This window comes from Helicoverpa armigera, chromosome 29 (genome assembly GCF_030705265.1).
Source record: "Helicoverpa armigera isolate CAAS_96S chromosome 29, ASM3070526v1, whole genome shotgun sequence".
NCBI lineage: Eukaryota > Metazoa > Arthropoda > Insecta > Lepidoptera > Noctuidae > Helicoverpa > Helicoverpa armigera.
In genome coordinates, this window is record NC_087148.1 from 5,560,245 (window position 1) to 5,576,203 (window position 15,959).

The 15,959-nt window shown below is 35.2% G+C and overlaps 2 protein-coding genes across 2 annotated transcripts; one reads left to right on the plus strand and one right to left on the minus strand.

Moving 5' to 3' along the window:
• Positions 1–506: 506 nt before the first annotated feature.
• LOC110377833 (acidic fibroblast growth factor intracellular-binding protein) lies at positions 507–9,208 on the minus strand. The gene is made up of 11 exons (XM_064042605.1): positions 9,037–9,208; positions 7,368–7,464; positions 6,442–6,543; positions 5,887–5,968; positions 5,455–5,600; positions 3,769–3,868; positions 2,831–2,958; positions 2,401–2,469; positions 2,097–2,183; positions 1,150–1,248; positions 507–604 (listed from the first exon to the last, which is right to left on the minus strand). Exons 1-11 carry the CDS (start codon positions 9,119–9,121, stop codon positions 526–528), a joined length of 1,074 nt encoding a protein of 357 aa, XP_063898675.1. The 5' UTR covers positions 9,122–9,208; the 3' UTR covers positions 507–525.
• A 388-nt stretch (positions 9,209–9,596) lies between these two features.
• On the plus strand, positions 9,597–15,928 carry LOC110377840 (zinc finger protein 761). Its single transcript, XM_064042700.1, has 3 exons — positions 9,597–9,751; positions 10,808–10,953; positions 12,898–15,928. The coding sequence occupies exons 2-3, from the start codon at positions 10,814–10,816 to the stop codon at positions 14,474–14,476; spliced, it is 1,719 nt and encodes a 572-aa protein (XP_063898770.1). The 5' UTR covers positions 9,597–9,751; positions 10,808–10,813; the 3' UTR covers positions 14,477–15,928.
• The last annotated feature ends 31 nt before the right edge of the window (positions 15,929–15,959 follow it).

The window sequence follows — 15,959 nt, forward strand, 5'->3', positions numbered from 1 at the left end:
TTTAATAATTATCTTACAAACAGTAGGTACATAAGACATAACATTTATAATCCATTTCTATAGACTCTTAACTATACCCAATCTTGATACTTACGACTTTCTTCAAAAATACATATTAAACAAATAAACTTCTGCTTGAAAGGATAAATCAATTGATGGAGTAATTTGTTTTTCGTTTATTCCTTTTAAAACATATTGTTTACATTTTAAATATTCAATATAAAAATATAAAACAATAGAAAAAATATTATTATTGATTTTAGACGCTTTTTGAACTGAAATATTAAATAAAATATGTAGTAATATTGAGATTTTTTGTCCGGGTAACTGGGTTGAGTAGATCAGATAGGCAGTCGCTCCTTGTGGCACACTGGTACTCAGCTGCATCCAGTTAGACTGGAAGCCGACCACAACATAGTTGGGAAAAGGCTCAGGAGATGATCAAGATGGTTTACTATAGTGAAGTTCCTACTTAAATAGAGTAATACAAACAAACATATAATTAATAATAATTAAGTAAATGTATTAAATATGATACATAGTTAACAAACATTGACTTATAACTCTCATATATCGCTCCCAAACGCTTTTTAAGTCTGCTTCCCTGAAAAAAACATATAAAAAACGTAAGTAAATAAATAAGCCTTTAAATCTTCAGAATATATTATTTATCCCTGCAAAATTTCATCTCAATCGGTTAAGCCATTTTTACTGTGGCAGCACGAGACAGACAAAATGAAAGCAGCTACCTGCTGCATATGTAAGTGATATGAGACTCAGAATTATGGGAAAGTGGCTATATCGATTTGGATAAAATTTGGTAATCATAGTTTTGAAAAGGGACAAGTTTTTGGATGAAACTGTGGGAAATAGTGAGTATTTTAACACCAAATCGCACGGGAAACAGCTTCCCGCAGCTGTATAAAAAGTAAGTATAGCCTTGAATCCAACATTCAAGATTTTTTTTAATCGGATCATTTTGATATTTCCTAAAGCTTTCTTAATTTAAAACAAAGATTTTCGGTTCACTCGCAACTCAAAAGTTTTATTTCAAATAGGCCTATAAAAGCTCTTCCGAAACGTCAAGCTAGTTGTAATTTGTTGATAATAATTAATATTATTTATATAGATAAAAAGGTCTATATTTACCTCAACACATCCATCTGTAGAGCACACTGTTCGTAGGCGCATAAAAATTGCGCTAGATCCGTCTTTGGCCATGAGCCCAATCTTAGAGGCTCTACACATCTGAAAATATACAAAGAACAATCAATATATTTTATATTAAACTTTGTTGGAGTAGCCATTTGATATGACTGTTTGTTTGAAAATTGATTGATTTGATCAAAGCGCGAGCGAGAAAAATCGTTCATATGAAATAGAATGTGTAATAATCCTAATCCTAATTAATATTATAAATGTGAAAGTACTTCTGTCTGTCTGTCTGTCTGTCTGTCTTTTCTTCACGCCTAAACTACTGAACCGATTTGTGTGAAACTTGGTACGGACATAGTGGAACTTGAGAAAGGACATATGATAGTCTGTTTTTATTACAAAAAAAATATAAAAATAAAATTTATTCCGGACATATAGCGCCATCTATTGGTCAAACCAAAAATCTGCCGGAAGTCACTATTCCACGCGAACGAAGTCGCGGGCAAAACCTAGTAGGTTATAAAGTATTAAAAGTTAAGAGTAAAGGTGTTGTTTATTGCGAGTAAATTCCGAACAAGCGAAGAATTCCGTTTGAATCTCGAACAAATCGAGTGATTCTAGAGGAGAATCCTAAGCGAGTCGAGGGATTCAAAGTTACGAGATGCAAAAAACTTTAACAAACGCATAACTTTTCACTTGAGCAGCAAGAAAAACAATATTCTAGCCGTACGTCTTATTCTGTTTTTCCTCTAGTCTACCAATGAGCCAAAAATATGGCCATACCTAGTCTCACTTACGAGTAATAATCGATTTTGCTCACAGTTTTAAGCAGCAAAATCTACATATTTGAGCCAATCGTGAAAAACCTATTTAAATGTTTTGCTTACTATTTACATATATGACATGTTTAAGCAATTAAAGTGAAATAGTTACATATTTACCTTTCAAGTAGATCTATGAAGAGGGATCGTAACTCTCTCCCGCGATGCAGGTTACATGCCAAGCCGACCAGCGCTCGAGTGTATAGTCTGAAACATATTATTTATTTATTTAATAGTTCATGTACACAGATACACACACAGAATACAGAAAAGAAGAAAGATAGAACACATAGTACATAGACACAGCTTATTTCAAGATACATATTATGATACATACATTTATTTACTGAATAAAATATATTTTTAAATTTTGTGCAAAATTTTACAATATTTTAGTCTTTTTTTTTCTAGAATTTTTTATTACCTAAAATTGAGTTCCAATTCTTGATAGGACTTCTCCAATAATTTTGGTCTGAGACGCATGCAGATTAAACTGAAATAAAAAAATACAATTAAGTATGTAATTGCTTATAGATATTTTAGTGCACTCGAAGAAGACAACCAATATGGTTGAGAAAAGGCTAGGTAAATGATGATTAACACATAATCTTTAAAATATCGACTAGTAGAATCTTTACATAAATTTTCAGGCATTTCAAACTGATCACTCATTTGAAAAAAAGTAAAAAATTTCTAAGATCTCAGGTAATACGTAACTATGAAAATGCTTATATTTTTATATATATTTTTTTGTAATATTCAAAAATGTAAATAAAAGAACGTTAACGTAATAATAATTATGTAACCGCATACAGTATTTTTAAAGTTTTTTTTTTTATCTATAAATACTCAACTGTTTATGCTCCTTCTCCTTATCCAGCAAGATCCTGAGTTCTCTGAGCTCCAACAGGAACTCTCTATCCATCTCCGTATCATAGTACTCCGGGCCCGTGCAGCTATATGTCCAACTACCCATTATTGCCTGCAATATAGTGTAATCACTACATAGTATAAAACAAAGTCGCTTTTTCTGTCCCTACCTCCCTTTGTACGCTAAAATCTTCAAAACTACGCAACGGATTTTCATGCATTTTTTTTTTATCAGATAGAGTGTTTCAATAGTGGGGAAATACTGTTATCCCGTGCGAAGCAGCGGCGGGTCGCTAGTTACTAATAGTTACAGTTACAGCCTTTGTATCGTCCCACTGCTGGGCTGCGGCCTCCTCGCACACAGAGACGTATTGAGCATTCATCACCACGCTTGCTCAAATAAAAGATAAATGGTAAAAATAATATTTTTTAAATGTATTGTTTCATGTTTTTTAGGGTTCCGTACCCAAAGGGTAAAACGGGACCCTATTGTTTTCGCTCCTCTGTCCGTCCGTCTGTCATCAGGCTGTATGTCAGGAACCGTGATAGTTAGAGAGTTGAAATTTTCACAGATGTTTTCTGTTGCCGTTATAACAACAAATAGTACAAATAATCTGAAAACTAGAATATAATGAATATTTTTGGGGGCTCCCAAACAACAAACGTGTTTTTAAATAATGGTACGGAACCCTTCGTGCGCGAGTTCGACTCAACAATCAAACGAGTATTTATTAATTTACTAATAAAATCTCATGTGGTGATAAATATTAACATTTAAAATATGTAATAGATTTGCGCTTATAGCCTATAGCTATTTGCTTGCTTTGCTATTTTATATACGGTTTTATTCATTGTTAATACGACAGAATTCTAAAACTTAACTAATTGAAATAATACAAAAATATATATAATAAATAATTACCTGAGCACAATGATAGAAGTCATTGAAGGACAGATACTGTAACTTCCTCTTGGTTGTCTCAAACCGCATGCACGCTATAAACACTACTGCTCCATACTTTCTGTAACAACAACAAAATATATTATAGATAGTTCAACTCAGATTTGCGCGCGGCCCTATGTGTGCGTCGGCTTGTAAATATACAACTTTCATTCGTGTGACAGTGACGTCGTCCGAGCATGACGTGTTCTTATCACTTTTTGTTATGGGTACAGTCGTTTACGAAAATACTAGTTATTCATGGAGAAATTATTAAGGAGTCAGATAAAGCGTTTCAAAAAATAAAACAACATTCAAAGCTTTTTATTATTAAATATAGTTTTTCATTATTTTCTCATACGTCTTTTCAAATTGACATTGATAGTATCTAAGAATTAAATACTCCTTAAGTACATAGTTTCTAGCTCGGGGTACGCGGACAATAAATAAAAGTGTGGACTAAGAATGTAAAAAGAGGTACCATCTAGTATAATAATGTAAACAAAATGTGTGGGGAATTTTAAAAAATTATATTGCTTCGCATAATGTCGACCAACATAACAAAATAATGAAACTCATAAATGAACGTTTAAGTCAAATTGATGAAGGGATGTGGCGTAATGCTTGTCGACATGTAAAAAAGAAAAAAGAAGAATACTATAGACATTTTGACATGGAAACAGAATTTATAATTCACCTTGGAGAGTAGCAAATCCGAAATTTTATCATTTGATTTTTCAAACAGCGATTCATAATCATTAAAAATAAATAAACATTAAATTACGTAGTAACCGTTTTTCTTTAAACACCCGTATATAACCCCTAAATAACTGTATTGTCCCCGACTGTACCTCTTGTCACGCACACAAAGTCACTGTATATGTACAAGGGTTACCCACACATAAGGCCGCGCGCACGACTGAGATGAACTTACTGTAATTTAGAAGCTTGTATTAGTTATAATTACAAGTTTTGACTCAAGAACGGCTGAACGGATTCGGCTGAAAATTGGCGGGGAAGAAGCTTAGAACTGGGAGTCAAAAGACACTTTCTGTCCGAGTTCGGCTTACAGAAGTAGGTCTTTCGAAACGCGGGTGGAAATATGGTATATACGCCTTACTTTTGTACATGTATTTAGTTATAATTTATTTATTGTTAAAAAACTATGTTCACTTACCTGCACCTTCACATACATGAACGTTCAGTAACAAGAAAATATTTATAATAATGTTCAGCTACATGGACCAAGATACACTCTCCCGCATCCGACAAGATGCTTATTTTGTTTTAACGATGTAAAAATCATCAAATGAACCCCTCCCGCTGTGGGTTAGCAGCGGTGAGGGAGTGTCAGACTCTTACTGACTAAAAGCCGTCGTGTTCCGTCGTAGACCTTTTATAGGTAACTCGCGCGAACAATCCCGCAGCCACGGAGATACAAGATAGAATCATCGGCACGAATCTTGAGCGCTGACCTGCACAGAAGTGATTTATTAGCAAAGAACCAATCCCGAGTGACGGCTATGACGCGATGCACTGCGGGCCAATCACCGCTTTAGCCCCCGCGCCTCACTTCATACCACAAAAAGGACCCAATAAATTACTTCTGCGCAGGTGAAGGTCAGAGCTCAAGATTCGTGCCGATGATTAAACCTGCAGTGCACTCACTTGGCCAGCGGCTCTTGCAGCAGAAAGGTGGTGCGTATATTGGCGACGACGTTCCCGGGCATCTCCTCGACCGCCTTGAACACGCGCCGCACGTTGTCGAACTGCCGCCGGCAGCACCGCAGCGGGGCTCCTGAGCGTTCAGCTACCTGGACGGTGAGAAAAATACGTAGAAAATTTTTTAAAAAGTAAATAAAAAATGGGTTCAATAGGTAATAGGCTTAAAAACTCATAAGTCTGACTAATACTGTGATGTAAACCGCGTCAAACCGATTCAGTTATACGCGCGGTAGTGAAACGTACATGCTTACATGTCAAACTAAGAACCTTCTTTTTTCAAGTCTGTTAAAAATAGGAATTATTGGCGCATTTGAGTGCTAAGCTAATTTTTAGTTTTTTTGTATATGTATAGTAAATAATTGAATTAATACATACCTCATCTAAATCTTTCCTATGACGCGAAGACAATTTTCTTCCAAGTAGCTCTCTAATAACTGCATCATCTAAGTCATAATATCTGAAAAGATATACCAGAATCTTTGCTGAAATTCTTATCTACATATAAAGTTAAAAGTTGTTTGTAAGTTTGCTTGAATGCAAAAATTTTAAGTATTACTAGACCAATTTGGAAAATCTTTCAGTGTTACATATTCCATTTATCGAGGAGCGCCGCGTCCCGTAGGAATTACCTCGCACACTAGGATAAAAAGAAGCCTATGTCCTTTCTCCTTTATTCTAGTTGAATAAAGGCTATTTTTATTTTATTATGTCTTTTCTCACGCTGTCCACACTATCTGTGAACCACAATTTATTTACGAGAAAGCGCGAAAAACAGTCGTTTACTTTCGCATTTATATTCGATTTTTATTTTATTGTGCCCATGTGTTGCCGCTAATTTTGCATCGCGGAAAATGTCTTAGTCTTCGTCACATCGCCATTAAAAATGTGCAGCAAAAATGTGATTCTATGTAATTGAAGCCTTTGACTTACTTCTCAATGAGCATCTGTTTGGACGCCTCGTCGATTTGAAATATCATCTGCTCTGACAACTTCGACGGCACCGTGAGCAACCGCTCCAAGAGAGCAAATGTCCTGCACAATAAAAAGACATATGAACAATGTATACGGGCTATCAATTATAAATACTAGGTTACTTTTGATTAATTTATTGACCACAGTTGATAGATCCTTCTCCGTGTGAGAGGAGGCCTGAGCCCAGCACTGGGACGGTAAAAAGGCTGGAACAGTAACAACAGCAGTAACAGTTGGTAGGTGGTAGACAGAAGAAACCTCATAATACGCGCCGTTTTAAGGAGTACGACACACTAAGTCAAGATATTTTTTTTTTTTTCTCTTTCTCAGCTTTTACGAATTTTTCCTCACGCGGAGCGGCGATATCGACTATCATCGAGTGGCGGGCTATTCGATTAACCACATCTTTTTAGGTTACTTGTTTTTAACGACAACTTCATTCAAAAAGTCGTGGTGGCCTAGTGGGTAAAGGACCAACCTCAAGTACGAGGGCGCGGGTTCGATCCCAGGTCAGGCAAGTACCAATGCAACTTTTCTAAGTTTGTATGTACTTTCTAAGTATATCTTAGACACCATTAGCTGTGTTTCGGAGGGCACGTTAAACTGTAGGTCCCGGCTGTCATTGAACATCCTTGGCAGTCGTTACGGGTAGTCAGAAGCCAGTAAGTCTGACACCAGTCTAACCAAGGGGTATCGGGTTGCCCGGGTAACTGGGTTGAGGAGGTCAGATAGGCAGTCGCTTCTTGTAAAGCACTGGTACTCAGCTGAATCCGGTTAGACTGGAAGCCGACCCCAACATGATTGGGAAAAGGCTCGGAGGATGATGATGTTTTTAACGACAACTTCATAAAAGTGTATCTATAGTAAACATAGTAGGTATTCACCTGTAATGATCCAGCACATCGCTAGCAATAAGTTCGACTGTAGCTCCGTGCTGCTTGGCAAAGCCTCTCTGATGTAACGTGGAAACTGCCTCACTCGCTGAAAATACAACTCATTCATTACTTATTTAATAGTAAAACTTGTTCAGACTGAAGTAATATAATAAAGTTAAATAAATATGTAAAAATATATAAATAAAGATGATGGCCTAATAGTCAATTGTCAGCCACAATGGCTGTTCTCATATCAGGAAATCAGCCAGCTGCGCAAGAATATTATAGTGCACAAGCATTTGTGCAGACACAGGTACACTTTGACCAACTTCTAGACTCTCGACTGTTTATGCAAACACTTTAAGATGACAATATATTACAATAAGTATAGTAGCCATCAATATGGTAAGAAAGAATGTTACTTGTGAGATGACGGCAGATAGAAGAGTATGGAAGAAGAAAACATGCTGCGCCGTCCACAAATAAAATTGGGATAAGGGCAGGAGGATGATGATGATGAGTAGCCATCAATAGCTTTTATAATTATTTCTCTTAATAATGGAGTCCCCATTTATTTGTTGGTGTTCATCCTGATGGACACCCTGGTCCAAAATTTTTATTCGTATTTTTGATTGATTTTGAATTGAAAAGGATATAAATATGAAAAAATACATAATGCTAGTTAAATATGTACAGAATCTTAGCAATCATCTCAGTAAGTTTATTTCAATCTAAAGATATATTTTTCTATTATAATATTTTAATTGCTTTTCCAGAAATAGCTCATGTTATTATGAATGGCAGACACCATGTGTTGTATTGTGTATAAACTAAATCTTGGTATAATGCCAACATTATAATCAATTGTCTAGTGAATTAAGACTAGTGTTTTCTTGTGGCTTCACCTAAGTAAGTTTGAGGCAAGTGGGAATTCTAGGAATAAAAAGAGTCTGGTCAATTTATACTACAATCATAAAGAGGATTTAAAAAAAATATTATTAACTTTAACTTATTTGAAATATTCTTTCACTGCTGGGAAGCTACTGCAATCCCTGTGTAAAATAGTATTATTTGGGATTATATATTGGGATTTTATGGGAAGTAGTATTCAGAAGATGCAGTTTAGAAGACACCTAGTGTAGAATAGTCTATATGTTAGTGTCTTAGTGAGTTAAATCAAATCAACTCAAATCAGACAGTTTTGTATTTTATCTGAACTTATTTTAATACAAATTCAAATATATCTTTTGAAATAGAGACTAATTCATACTGTTCATTATTGGGAAATCAAACAATCTAAAGATGAATTTTTTTTTTGTTTATACAATATTCTGATTATAAATAATAGTGCAGGTATCTGTGACTCAGGATTTAGAACATGATAACATCTTCCGATGACAAAAAATAACCATGGAAGTGTATTCTTTATATTAATCCATAATAATATCGCGTAAAATATAGCGGCCTTCGATAGAACTTAGGTTCACACTATGTCAAAAAATACATACTTAATTCTGCCTCTGCGCGTCATGCAATAAGATAACTTGTAATAGAAGATAGGAATCATACACTTAATATCCTTCTTACATAAAACAGAGCCTAAATATAGCATTCCTATTAGATTTTATAACGATAAATTAATGATAACAACATTTGCATTATTATGGTGAATACTTACAAGAACAGCCCTCAATCCACAATTGATATATCTCCGGATCAATTAAAGTGTAATTACTGACAAATACATCCACTTCTGTGTACATTTTTGTTTATTTTTATTAATTTTTCGTAACCCAAAATACGATCAAATTCACCCAAAGATTCACGATTTTGACACTGTCAAACAAATTGACAGTTCCAGTTCATGTCGTTTCATTACTCGGTGGTTTTTGGGATGTAAAACTAAAATAAATTATTTAAGTTTTATTAAAAATATTAATTATTCAAGAAAAGCCTATTTTTATGTTCCAAAATGATATTATATTGAAATATATTTGTAGAGTAATGAATATCAATAAAAAAGTTGAACATTTAAAATGCGTTCTGAACATTGAACTAGCTTTGAAAATAACTCATCATTCTTCTATGCGAATTTCAATTAAAGCGTAGTTATTTTTCTATAAAATAGGTATATTAAACATAATTCAGGTGATAAATAACACAGTTTTCTAAAAATGATACTTAAAAAATATTTACACAATATTCAAACAAACTAATACAGTCGTAATCACAAAAGCAATACAAGAAATCCAGTTTCTGAACATCTATCAATATCAATAATGAGGTCTCTAGGGGGTTTGTGATTGATTTTCTTTCCTGCGAAATTCACTGAAAAAGTAATATTACAGCCATTGGAGTTCCTTGAAAAACCTAGTAATCTGCAGAATAAATGTGTAAGTATATAAATCTGTGAAGAGTATAACAGCTTTTCCCTAAAACAAGTGCGTTGAGAGCGTTTCCATTTTTGGATATAAAGCGTCAAGTTTTTTTGTAGATTTGCTAAAAATAGACGTCGCCCGCATTTAAATCACTGATAAACTAGTGTTTTACGAGGCAAAACCTTTTCATTTACTACTGATAACTCTCTATACTTACACCTATTATGTATATTGCATATAAAATCAGTTACTACGCCTACAATTCGTTTCCGCCGGCCAAACCCAGTTGTTTTCTTTTTTTTTTTTGCATCTTATGTCGTACCGATTAGCACACTAACATTTTATTAGACAGAGTTATCTTTAAAAGGAGTTAGGATAGGCTGCCCTTGAATTTTAATGTTGTTATAAATTATACACTTTTCAAATTAGACTTTCCTTGGGGTGTATAATTGTTATTTTGAGTTTGTATGTTTTTCTGGCAATAAGTAGTCCATATAAGATATATGTAACTTATATATGCGTCCATATATAATTTATATGATATAAGTAAACTCTGTGTTAAGTTGCAATTCTCTTTAGCTGTCTTGAGTCTGAGAGTGGCACCAAGTCTTATTGGTACCATCCAAGACTCCCTCTGATATACCTACTCACCTGATCCATCCTATCCTATCGTCTACCCAGCTTTGTCCCAGCTATGCATCATCATTTATGTCCCAATCCGTCCCTCTTTTCTTCAGTCTTCCTCTTCCTCTTCATCCTCCTACCATTCATACCTACTAAAAGATCATTCTTTAAATGGATATGAACTATAATCTAGTTTTTCGTTATGCCCATCTCAAGAATTTGTGATAGACTTATTATGATTTTCTTATATCACGACACAAAATTTTATTCAACTTCCTTCTAGTCCTCAATTTGCAAGTTTCTTTTTTGTGTTTTCGCTCACTTAGGTTTGCTTAGGAGAATTTATTCAATTTTCTATAATCTGCACAAAGATTCAGTACTGTTACCACTTACCTTAAATAATACTTTTTTACCAAAATACTCAACCATTCTCTTCTGTCATTCCAGTGCACGATGTCAGACCCAGAACCAGATCAGAATGAGCGAGAGATGCTGAGCATGTTCGCCAGCGTCTGGGTGAAGGTGGAGGTTAATGATGAAGGTCAGGAGAGCAGCAGTGAGCATCCACCTGGTGATGGAGATGGGGAGGTTCAGTAAGTATTTTTATGTTATACTAGGTTCTGACAGCGGTTTTAGCCATGTCCGGTTTCAACTTTTGCGCATACAGGGATAACATATAGCCTAATAGCCCTTCTCCCGCGTTTTCACTCGAGTCCCATGGGAAGTACTTCCCGCTCCCCAATAAAACATAATCTACGATACTAAGGAAAAGTGTATCTTTTCAACAACGAAATAATTTTTCAATTCAGTTCAATAGTTTAAGCCTTTAGGGCTGGTACGAACAAGCAAAAAATATTTTCCTAGTTATTATATAAGGTCCGTTTAATGCCTAAAAGGCTACGTTCCATTGCCCTTTGGCAAACCCTGAGCCTGGACTTCTGACACTCGGTGAGAGACCAAGTTTGCGCACCGTAGGTTAGGACGGGCAAGATACACATGTCGACTAACTTTCGCTTGAGTGAAAGGGGAAGGTCCCCTTTCATGTATTGTTTCATGGACCAGTAGCTTTTCCAGGCATTCTCGAGTCGGCGATCTATTTCCTTCTCTTGCCTGTTATCGAAAGAAACTAACTGGCCCAAGTAGATGTACTCGTCGACATAGTGTAGAGCTTGCCCATCTACCTCGACCCTACGTTTCGTGCTGTTGGTCATTGTGTGTGTCTTGCTCATGTTCATTTGAAGTCCAACCTCCAGGCTTGCCCTGCTCAGATCTTGGAGCATTTGTTGGAGCTCTGCTGATGTAGACGCAAAAAGAACGATGTCGTCAGCAAAACGCAAGTTGGTCAGTCTTTTGCTACCGATGACGATGCCTTTAGATGTCCACGGCACAGTGAGTTTTCTGACGAACGTAGCCTTAGAACGTAACGTCTGATGAACGTAGCCTTTTAGGCATTAAACGGACCGATCGCATACGGAATACCGTGATACGTTCTAGAACAGGAGTCGCTGATGTAGGCCAAAAGGCGGCGACATTAAAATGGAACTGGGCCGGACACGTCAGCCGAATGCATCCGGAGAGATGGGCCACTATTATCACCCAGTGGACACCTCAGGATGGACACCGCAGGCGGGGTAGGCCCCGGAAGAGATGGCGTGACGAACTAGACGCCTATCGTCCGGATTGGTGGACACGGTCGAAGGATCGGGAAGAGTGGAAGCGAGATGGGGAGGCCTTTGCCCAGCAGTGGGACACTACAGGCTAGATATAATAATATAATATTATATAAGGATGGACTTCCTGAGAGCTGTTTCATCCTTATTCAATGGCAATTACTTTTGATAGAAAGTAAATAACTCATTTTCGATAAGTCTGCTAGTTATACTACTCACTATAGATACTCACTGAAACATTCAAATCAGAGTAATAGGTCCTGTACTGTGTCTAGCAAAAAAACTCTTCAGCTTTACATACAATACATAGTAGTAATACTACTATAGATTGGCTTCCGCCCGCATCCGGGAAATCTATTCCCATAGGTCATAACCTAGATAAAAAGTAATCTATGGCGGTTCCCAATAGCGAAACTTGTCGATAGATAACGCGCTCTGCGACGGAAGTAGGTGCCTTCCCGCGTTTACCGTGTCGCCAGTTTGTAGTCTAATTGAGATTCTTATATAAGATACTAAAATTGCTTAAGGGTAATCTATCCTTATATTATAGACGGGAAAAAAATTGTATTTCTGATAGTTTTTTTGTTGTTAATGGATAAAATCAAAAACTACTGGACCAATTTAAAAAATTATTTCACCGTTGGAATGCTACATTCTCTCCAACTAATATAGGCTATAATTTATCCTGGTACGGGCAGTAGTTAAAACTGGGAAACCGCGGGAAATCGGCTTGTCGCCTATTAAGATTGTCACTAGAGTCTGTGAGTTTCATCTCAATCGCCGTTTTAGCGTACATTCAAACATACAATTTGTCTTTTTTATTACAATTTGTCTTTTTTATTACAATTTGTCTTTTTTACATTACAGAGAAGTCAAAAAGAAAAAAAAGAAGAAGAAATCAGAATCCCCTTCAAAGAAACCTATACTAAGCTGTGATCTCTGCGAATATAAAACTGTCTACAAAAACTGCATGGATTTCCACGTTATGGGGCATAATAAGCTAAAACCATATGCTTGTGAAATTTGTGACTACTGCACTAAGTACCCTACCTCATTGCAAAGACATATGACGATACAACACAATTTAAAAATCAAGGCGTCCGGAGGAAAATTAGAAGAGCATTTCTGCGATGATTGTACGTACAAAACATATTTCAAATGGAATCTCAAAGCACATAAGCGTAAACATAAAGAAGAAAAACAATACAAATGCGAACACTGTGAGTATGAGACAGCTTACAGACATAATTTCATGAAACATAGACGAGTACATAATAAGCAAGAAGTAATTTTCAAATGTGACAAATGTCCGTTCGTGACCAAATTTGAAGGACACATATCCAGGCATTTGGCTAAAATTCATAATGAGGTGTCCGAGAAAGCGAATAAGTGTGATGTTTGTGATTTTTCCACTAAAGTTAAATGGAGATTGAACGTACATAAACGGAGAAGTATGCAAACTAACAAATTGAAGTGTACGTACTGTGAATTTGAAACGATATACATGTGTGAGTCTAAAAAGCATAAATTGAAACATTATTCTGAAGTTCAGACTGACAGAAAAAGTGAAAGTAATTCTGAACAGAGTAAAAAAACTGAAAATAAGCCGGATGTTACTGAAATACCGGACAACGATGATGCAAGTCAATCGGATGGGAATACACAAGTGTTTGATAAAAATCTCTACTTAGTTGACACTAAGAATGAAGTCGAATGGCATACAATAAAAGTCATAGAGTCAAAATCTAAAGAACGTCCGTTCCAGTGCACGAGTTGTAAATACACATCCAGATTTAAAGCGTCCGTACAGAGGCACTTTCAAAGACACCACACGGGCAGTCAGAACCGGCCATACAAATGCTGCAATTGTGACTTCTCAACCAAAACTAAAGATCAAATCGGTTTGCACAACAAACGCAGTCAGTCCGAACAAGCGTTGCAATGTACGGAGTGTACCTTTAAAACTTATTTCAAATGCCAATTTGTAATGCATCAGAAAAATCATTATGCACACAAGTGTACGGAGTGCAATTATACTTGCAGGCATAAGTATGAGATACAGAAACATATTTATACAATACATATGGGTAATGGTCTAAAATGTCGATTCTGTGATTATAAAGCTACGAGAAAAGAAAGTTTGCTTTGCCACGAAACTATTCATACTGGTAATAAGCCCTTTAAATGTGAATATTGTGATTATAAATCAGTCAGAAAAACTTTGCTTGATAATCATATGAAGAGGTATCATAATGAAATAAGAAAAGCACCCGTAATAGTCGATGAGAGTAAAATTCAGTCTTTAAAAATTAATGTTGGTGATCGGCTAAGTGATGATTTAATACAAACTATTAGGGAACAAAATCTTACTATTGATGATCTTTTGCAAGCGCAGACGTTGCAAGAATTCACTTCAGTCATCAATCCTAATAATGAACTCGTTTAGAAATTATCTCTTATAATAGGTGTGATGATGTAAAAAAATAGTGATCCTAATTATTCTGTCTTTTAGGTTACCAAAAAATATTGGATACGTATTTATTTATTTATTTCTTATTACAGGTACATTGTATGTTCTAAAAGGTACAAAGCGTCCCACAAAACTGTATACAACAGTTTGTCTGTTGGATCAGAATTTTTTAAACTATTGACTTAGGTACATTGGTATTAACTATAGCGTATTTTTTATTTTTTAAAAACATGTACAGCTTTACTATAAAAACTTAAACATCTGTTGAACACTTGTCTAAAAAAAATGTGGCTGCAAAAGGCCTGACCTTATTTCAATGGCATAATTTGTCATTTTTTTAGACAAGTGTTCAACAGATGTTTACGTTTTTGTAGTAAGGCTGTAAAAATTCACTAAGATATAAGGCATTAAAGGTTAGGAGTGGGTGCCTATGACGTCGTGTTGTATCTTCTTTGTTATTGGTCTGTGAGAGTTCTCTAAAAGACGGACTAATGAGAATCTACATTTTCAGTCGTCATGCCTATTTTTAAATAACTGCCCATCTATTAGTTACAACATCTCAGAAATATGTAACTATAGAAAAACTTTTAGTAGGACCTAAAATATATATAAGAGTGAATCTCAGAAATTGCTAGCTAAGATCAATGCTCAATCCTTCTCTGTATGAGAAGAGTTAATTCTTTCAGAAGACTTCTTGGCTAGTTCTGATGAAAGAACGAAAGAAATAATGTCTTATATAAATTAAATTATTATCCAAAATTACATTATGTAAAAAAGATGCGAGATAATCTTCCTATAGGCCCAAATATACCGATAAAATAAAAGTCCGTTTTCCTAAAACAACTGTTTACTTTGAAAACTGAATGGAAATTCATATTAAACAGAGGATCAATTCTGATAATTTAATCATATAATGTGTCAATTGGATATCAATTGAATCTCAGTAGCAGCTTTAACCTTAGTGCTACTTATATCAGACCAATCGTTTTCCAATGGCATTCCATTGGTATTTAGGTTAGTCTGCTCTACAATCACATTGCAATCGTAAATCATTTGCAGACAAAATGATTCATTATTGAATCGCAGGACATGATAAAAACGTCTATTTAAAAGAAAAAATAGCGGAATGCCACATAAGCTTCAATCATAATTAGTCGTGATTGAATCTTAGTTGGATATCAATCGTATGTCGCTTGAGTAAAATTAGCAGAATCAAGGCCCAATTGTTTTAAGAAAACTGACGTTTATGTTGTCTATGGACTTGGGCCAAAACTTTCTCTTACTCGCATTATTTGGATTGCTATAATATTATATAGTTCTTGTTTATTTTATGTTACTAGTTTTAATGATAGAATTGCTATGTTTTAATTAATTATTATATATTAACTATATAAGTCGATATGTAATAAATATTCCTTTCTTTATATCGATATGGTTGTTTTATTTCTTTAGGGTAGCT

Coding starts and splice junctions, on each gene's coding strand:
- LOC110377833 (XM_064042605.1), bottom strand. CDS start 9,121: ATGTACACAGAAGTGGATGTATTTGTCAGTAATTACACTTTAATTGAT. Junction 3,869..5,454: donor CTGCAAGAGCCGCTGGCCAA/GTGAGTGCACTG, acceptor TTGTTGTTACAG/AAAGTATGGAGCAGTAGTGT. Junction 1,249..2,096: donor TTCATAGATCTACTTGAAAG/GTAAATATGTAA, acceptor GTATATTTTCAG/ATGTGTAGAGCCTCTAAGAT.
- LOC110377840 (XM_064042700.1), top strand. CDS start 10,814: ATGTCAGACCCAGAACCAGATCAGAATGAGCGAGAGATGCTGAGCATG. Junction 10,954..12,897: donor GATGGAGATGGGGAGGTTCA/GTAAGTATTTTT, acceptor TTTACATTACAG/AGAAGTCAAAAAGAAAAAAA.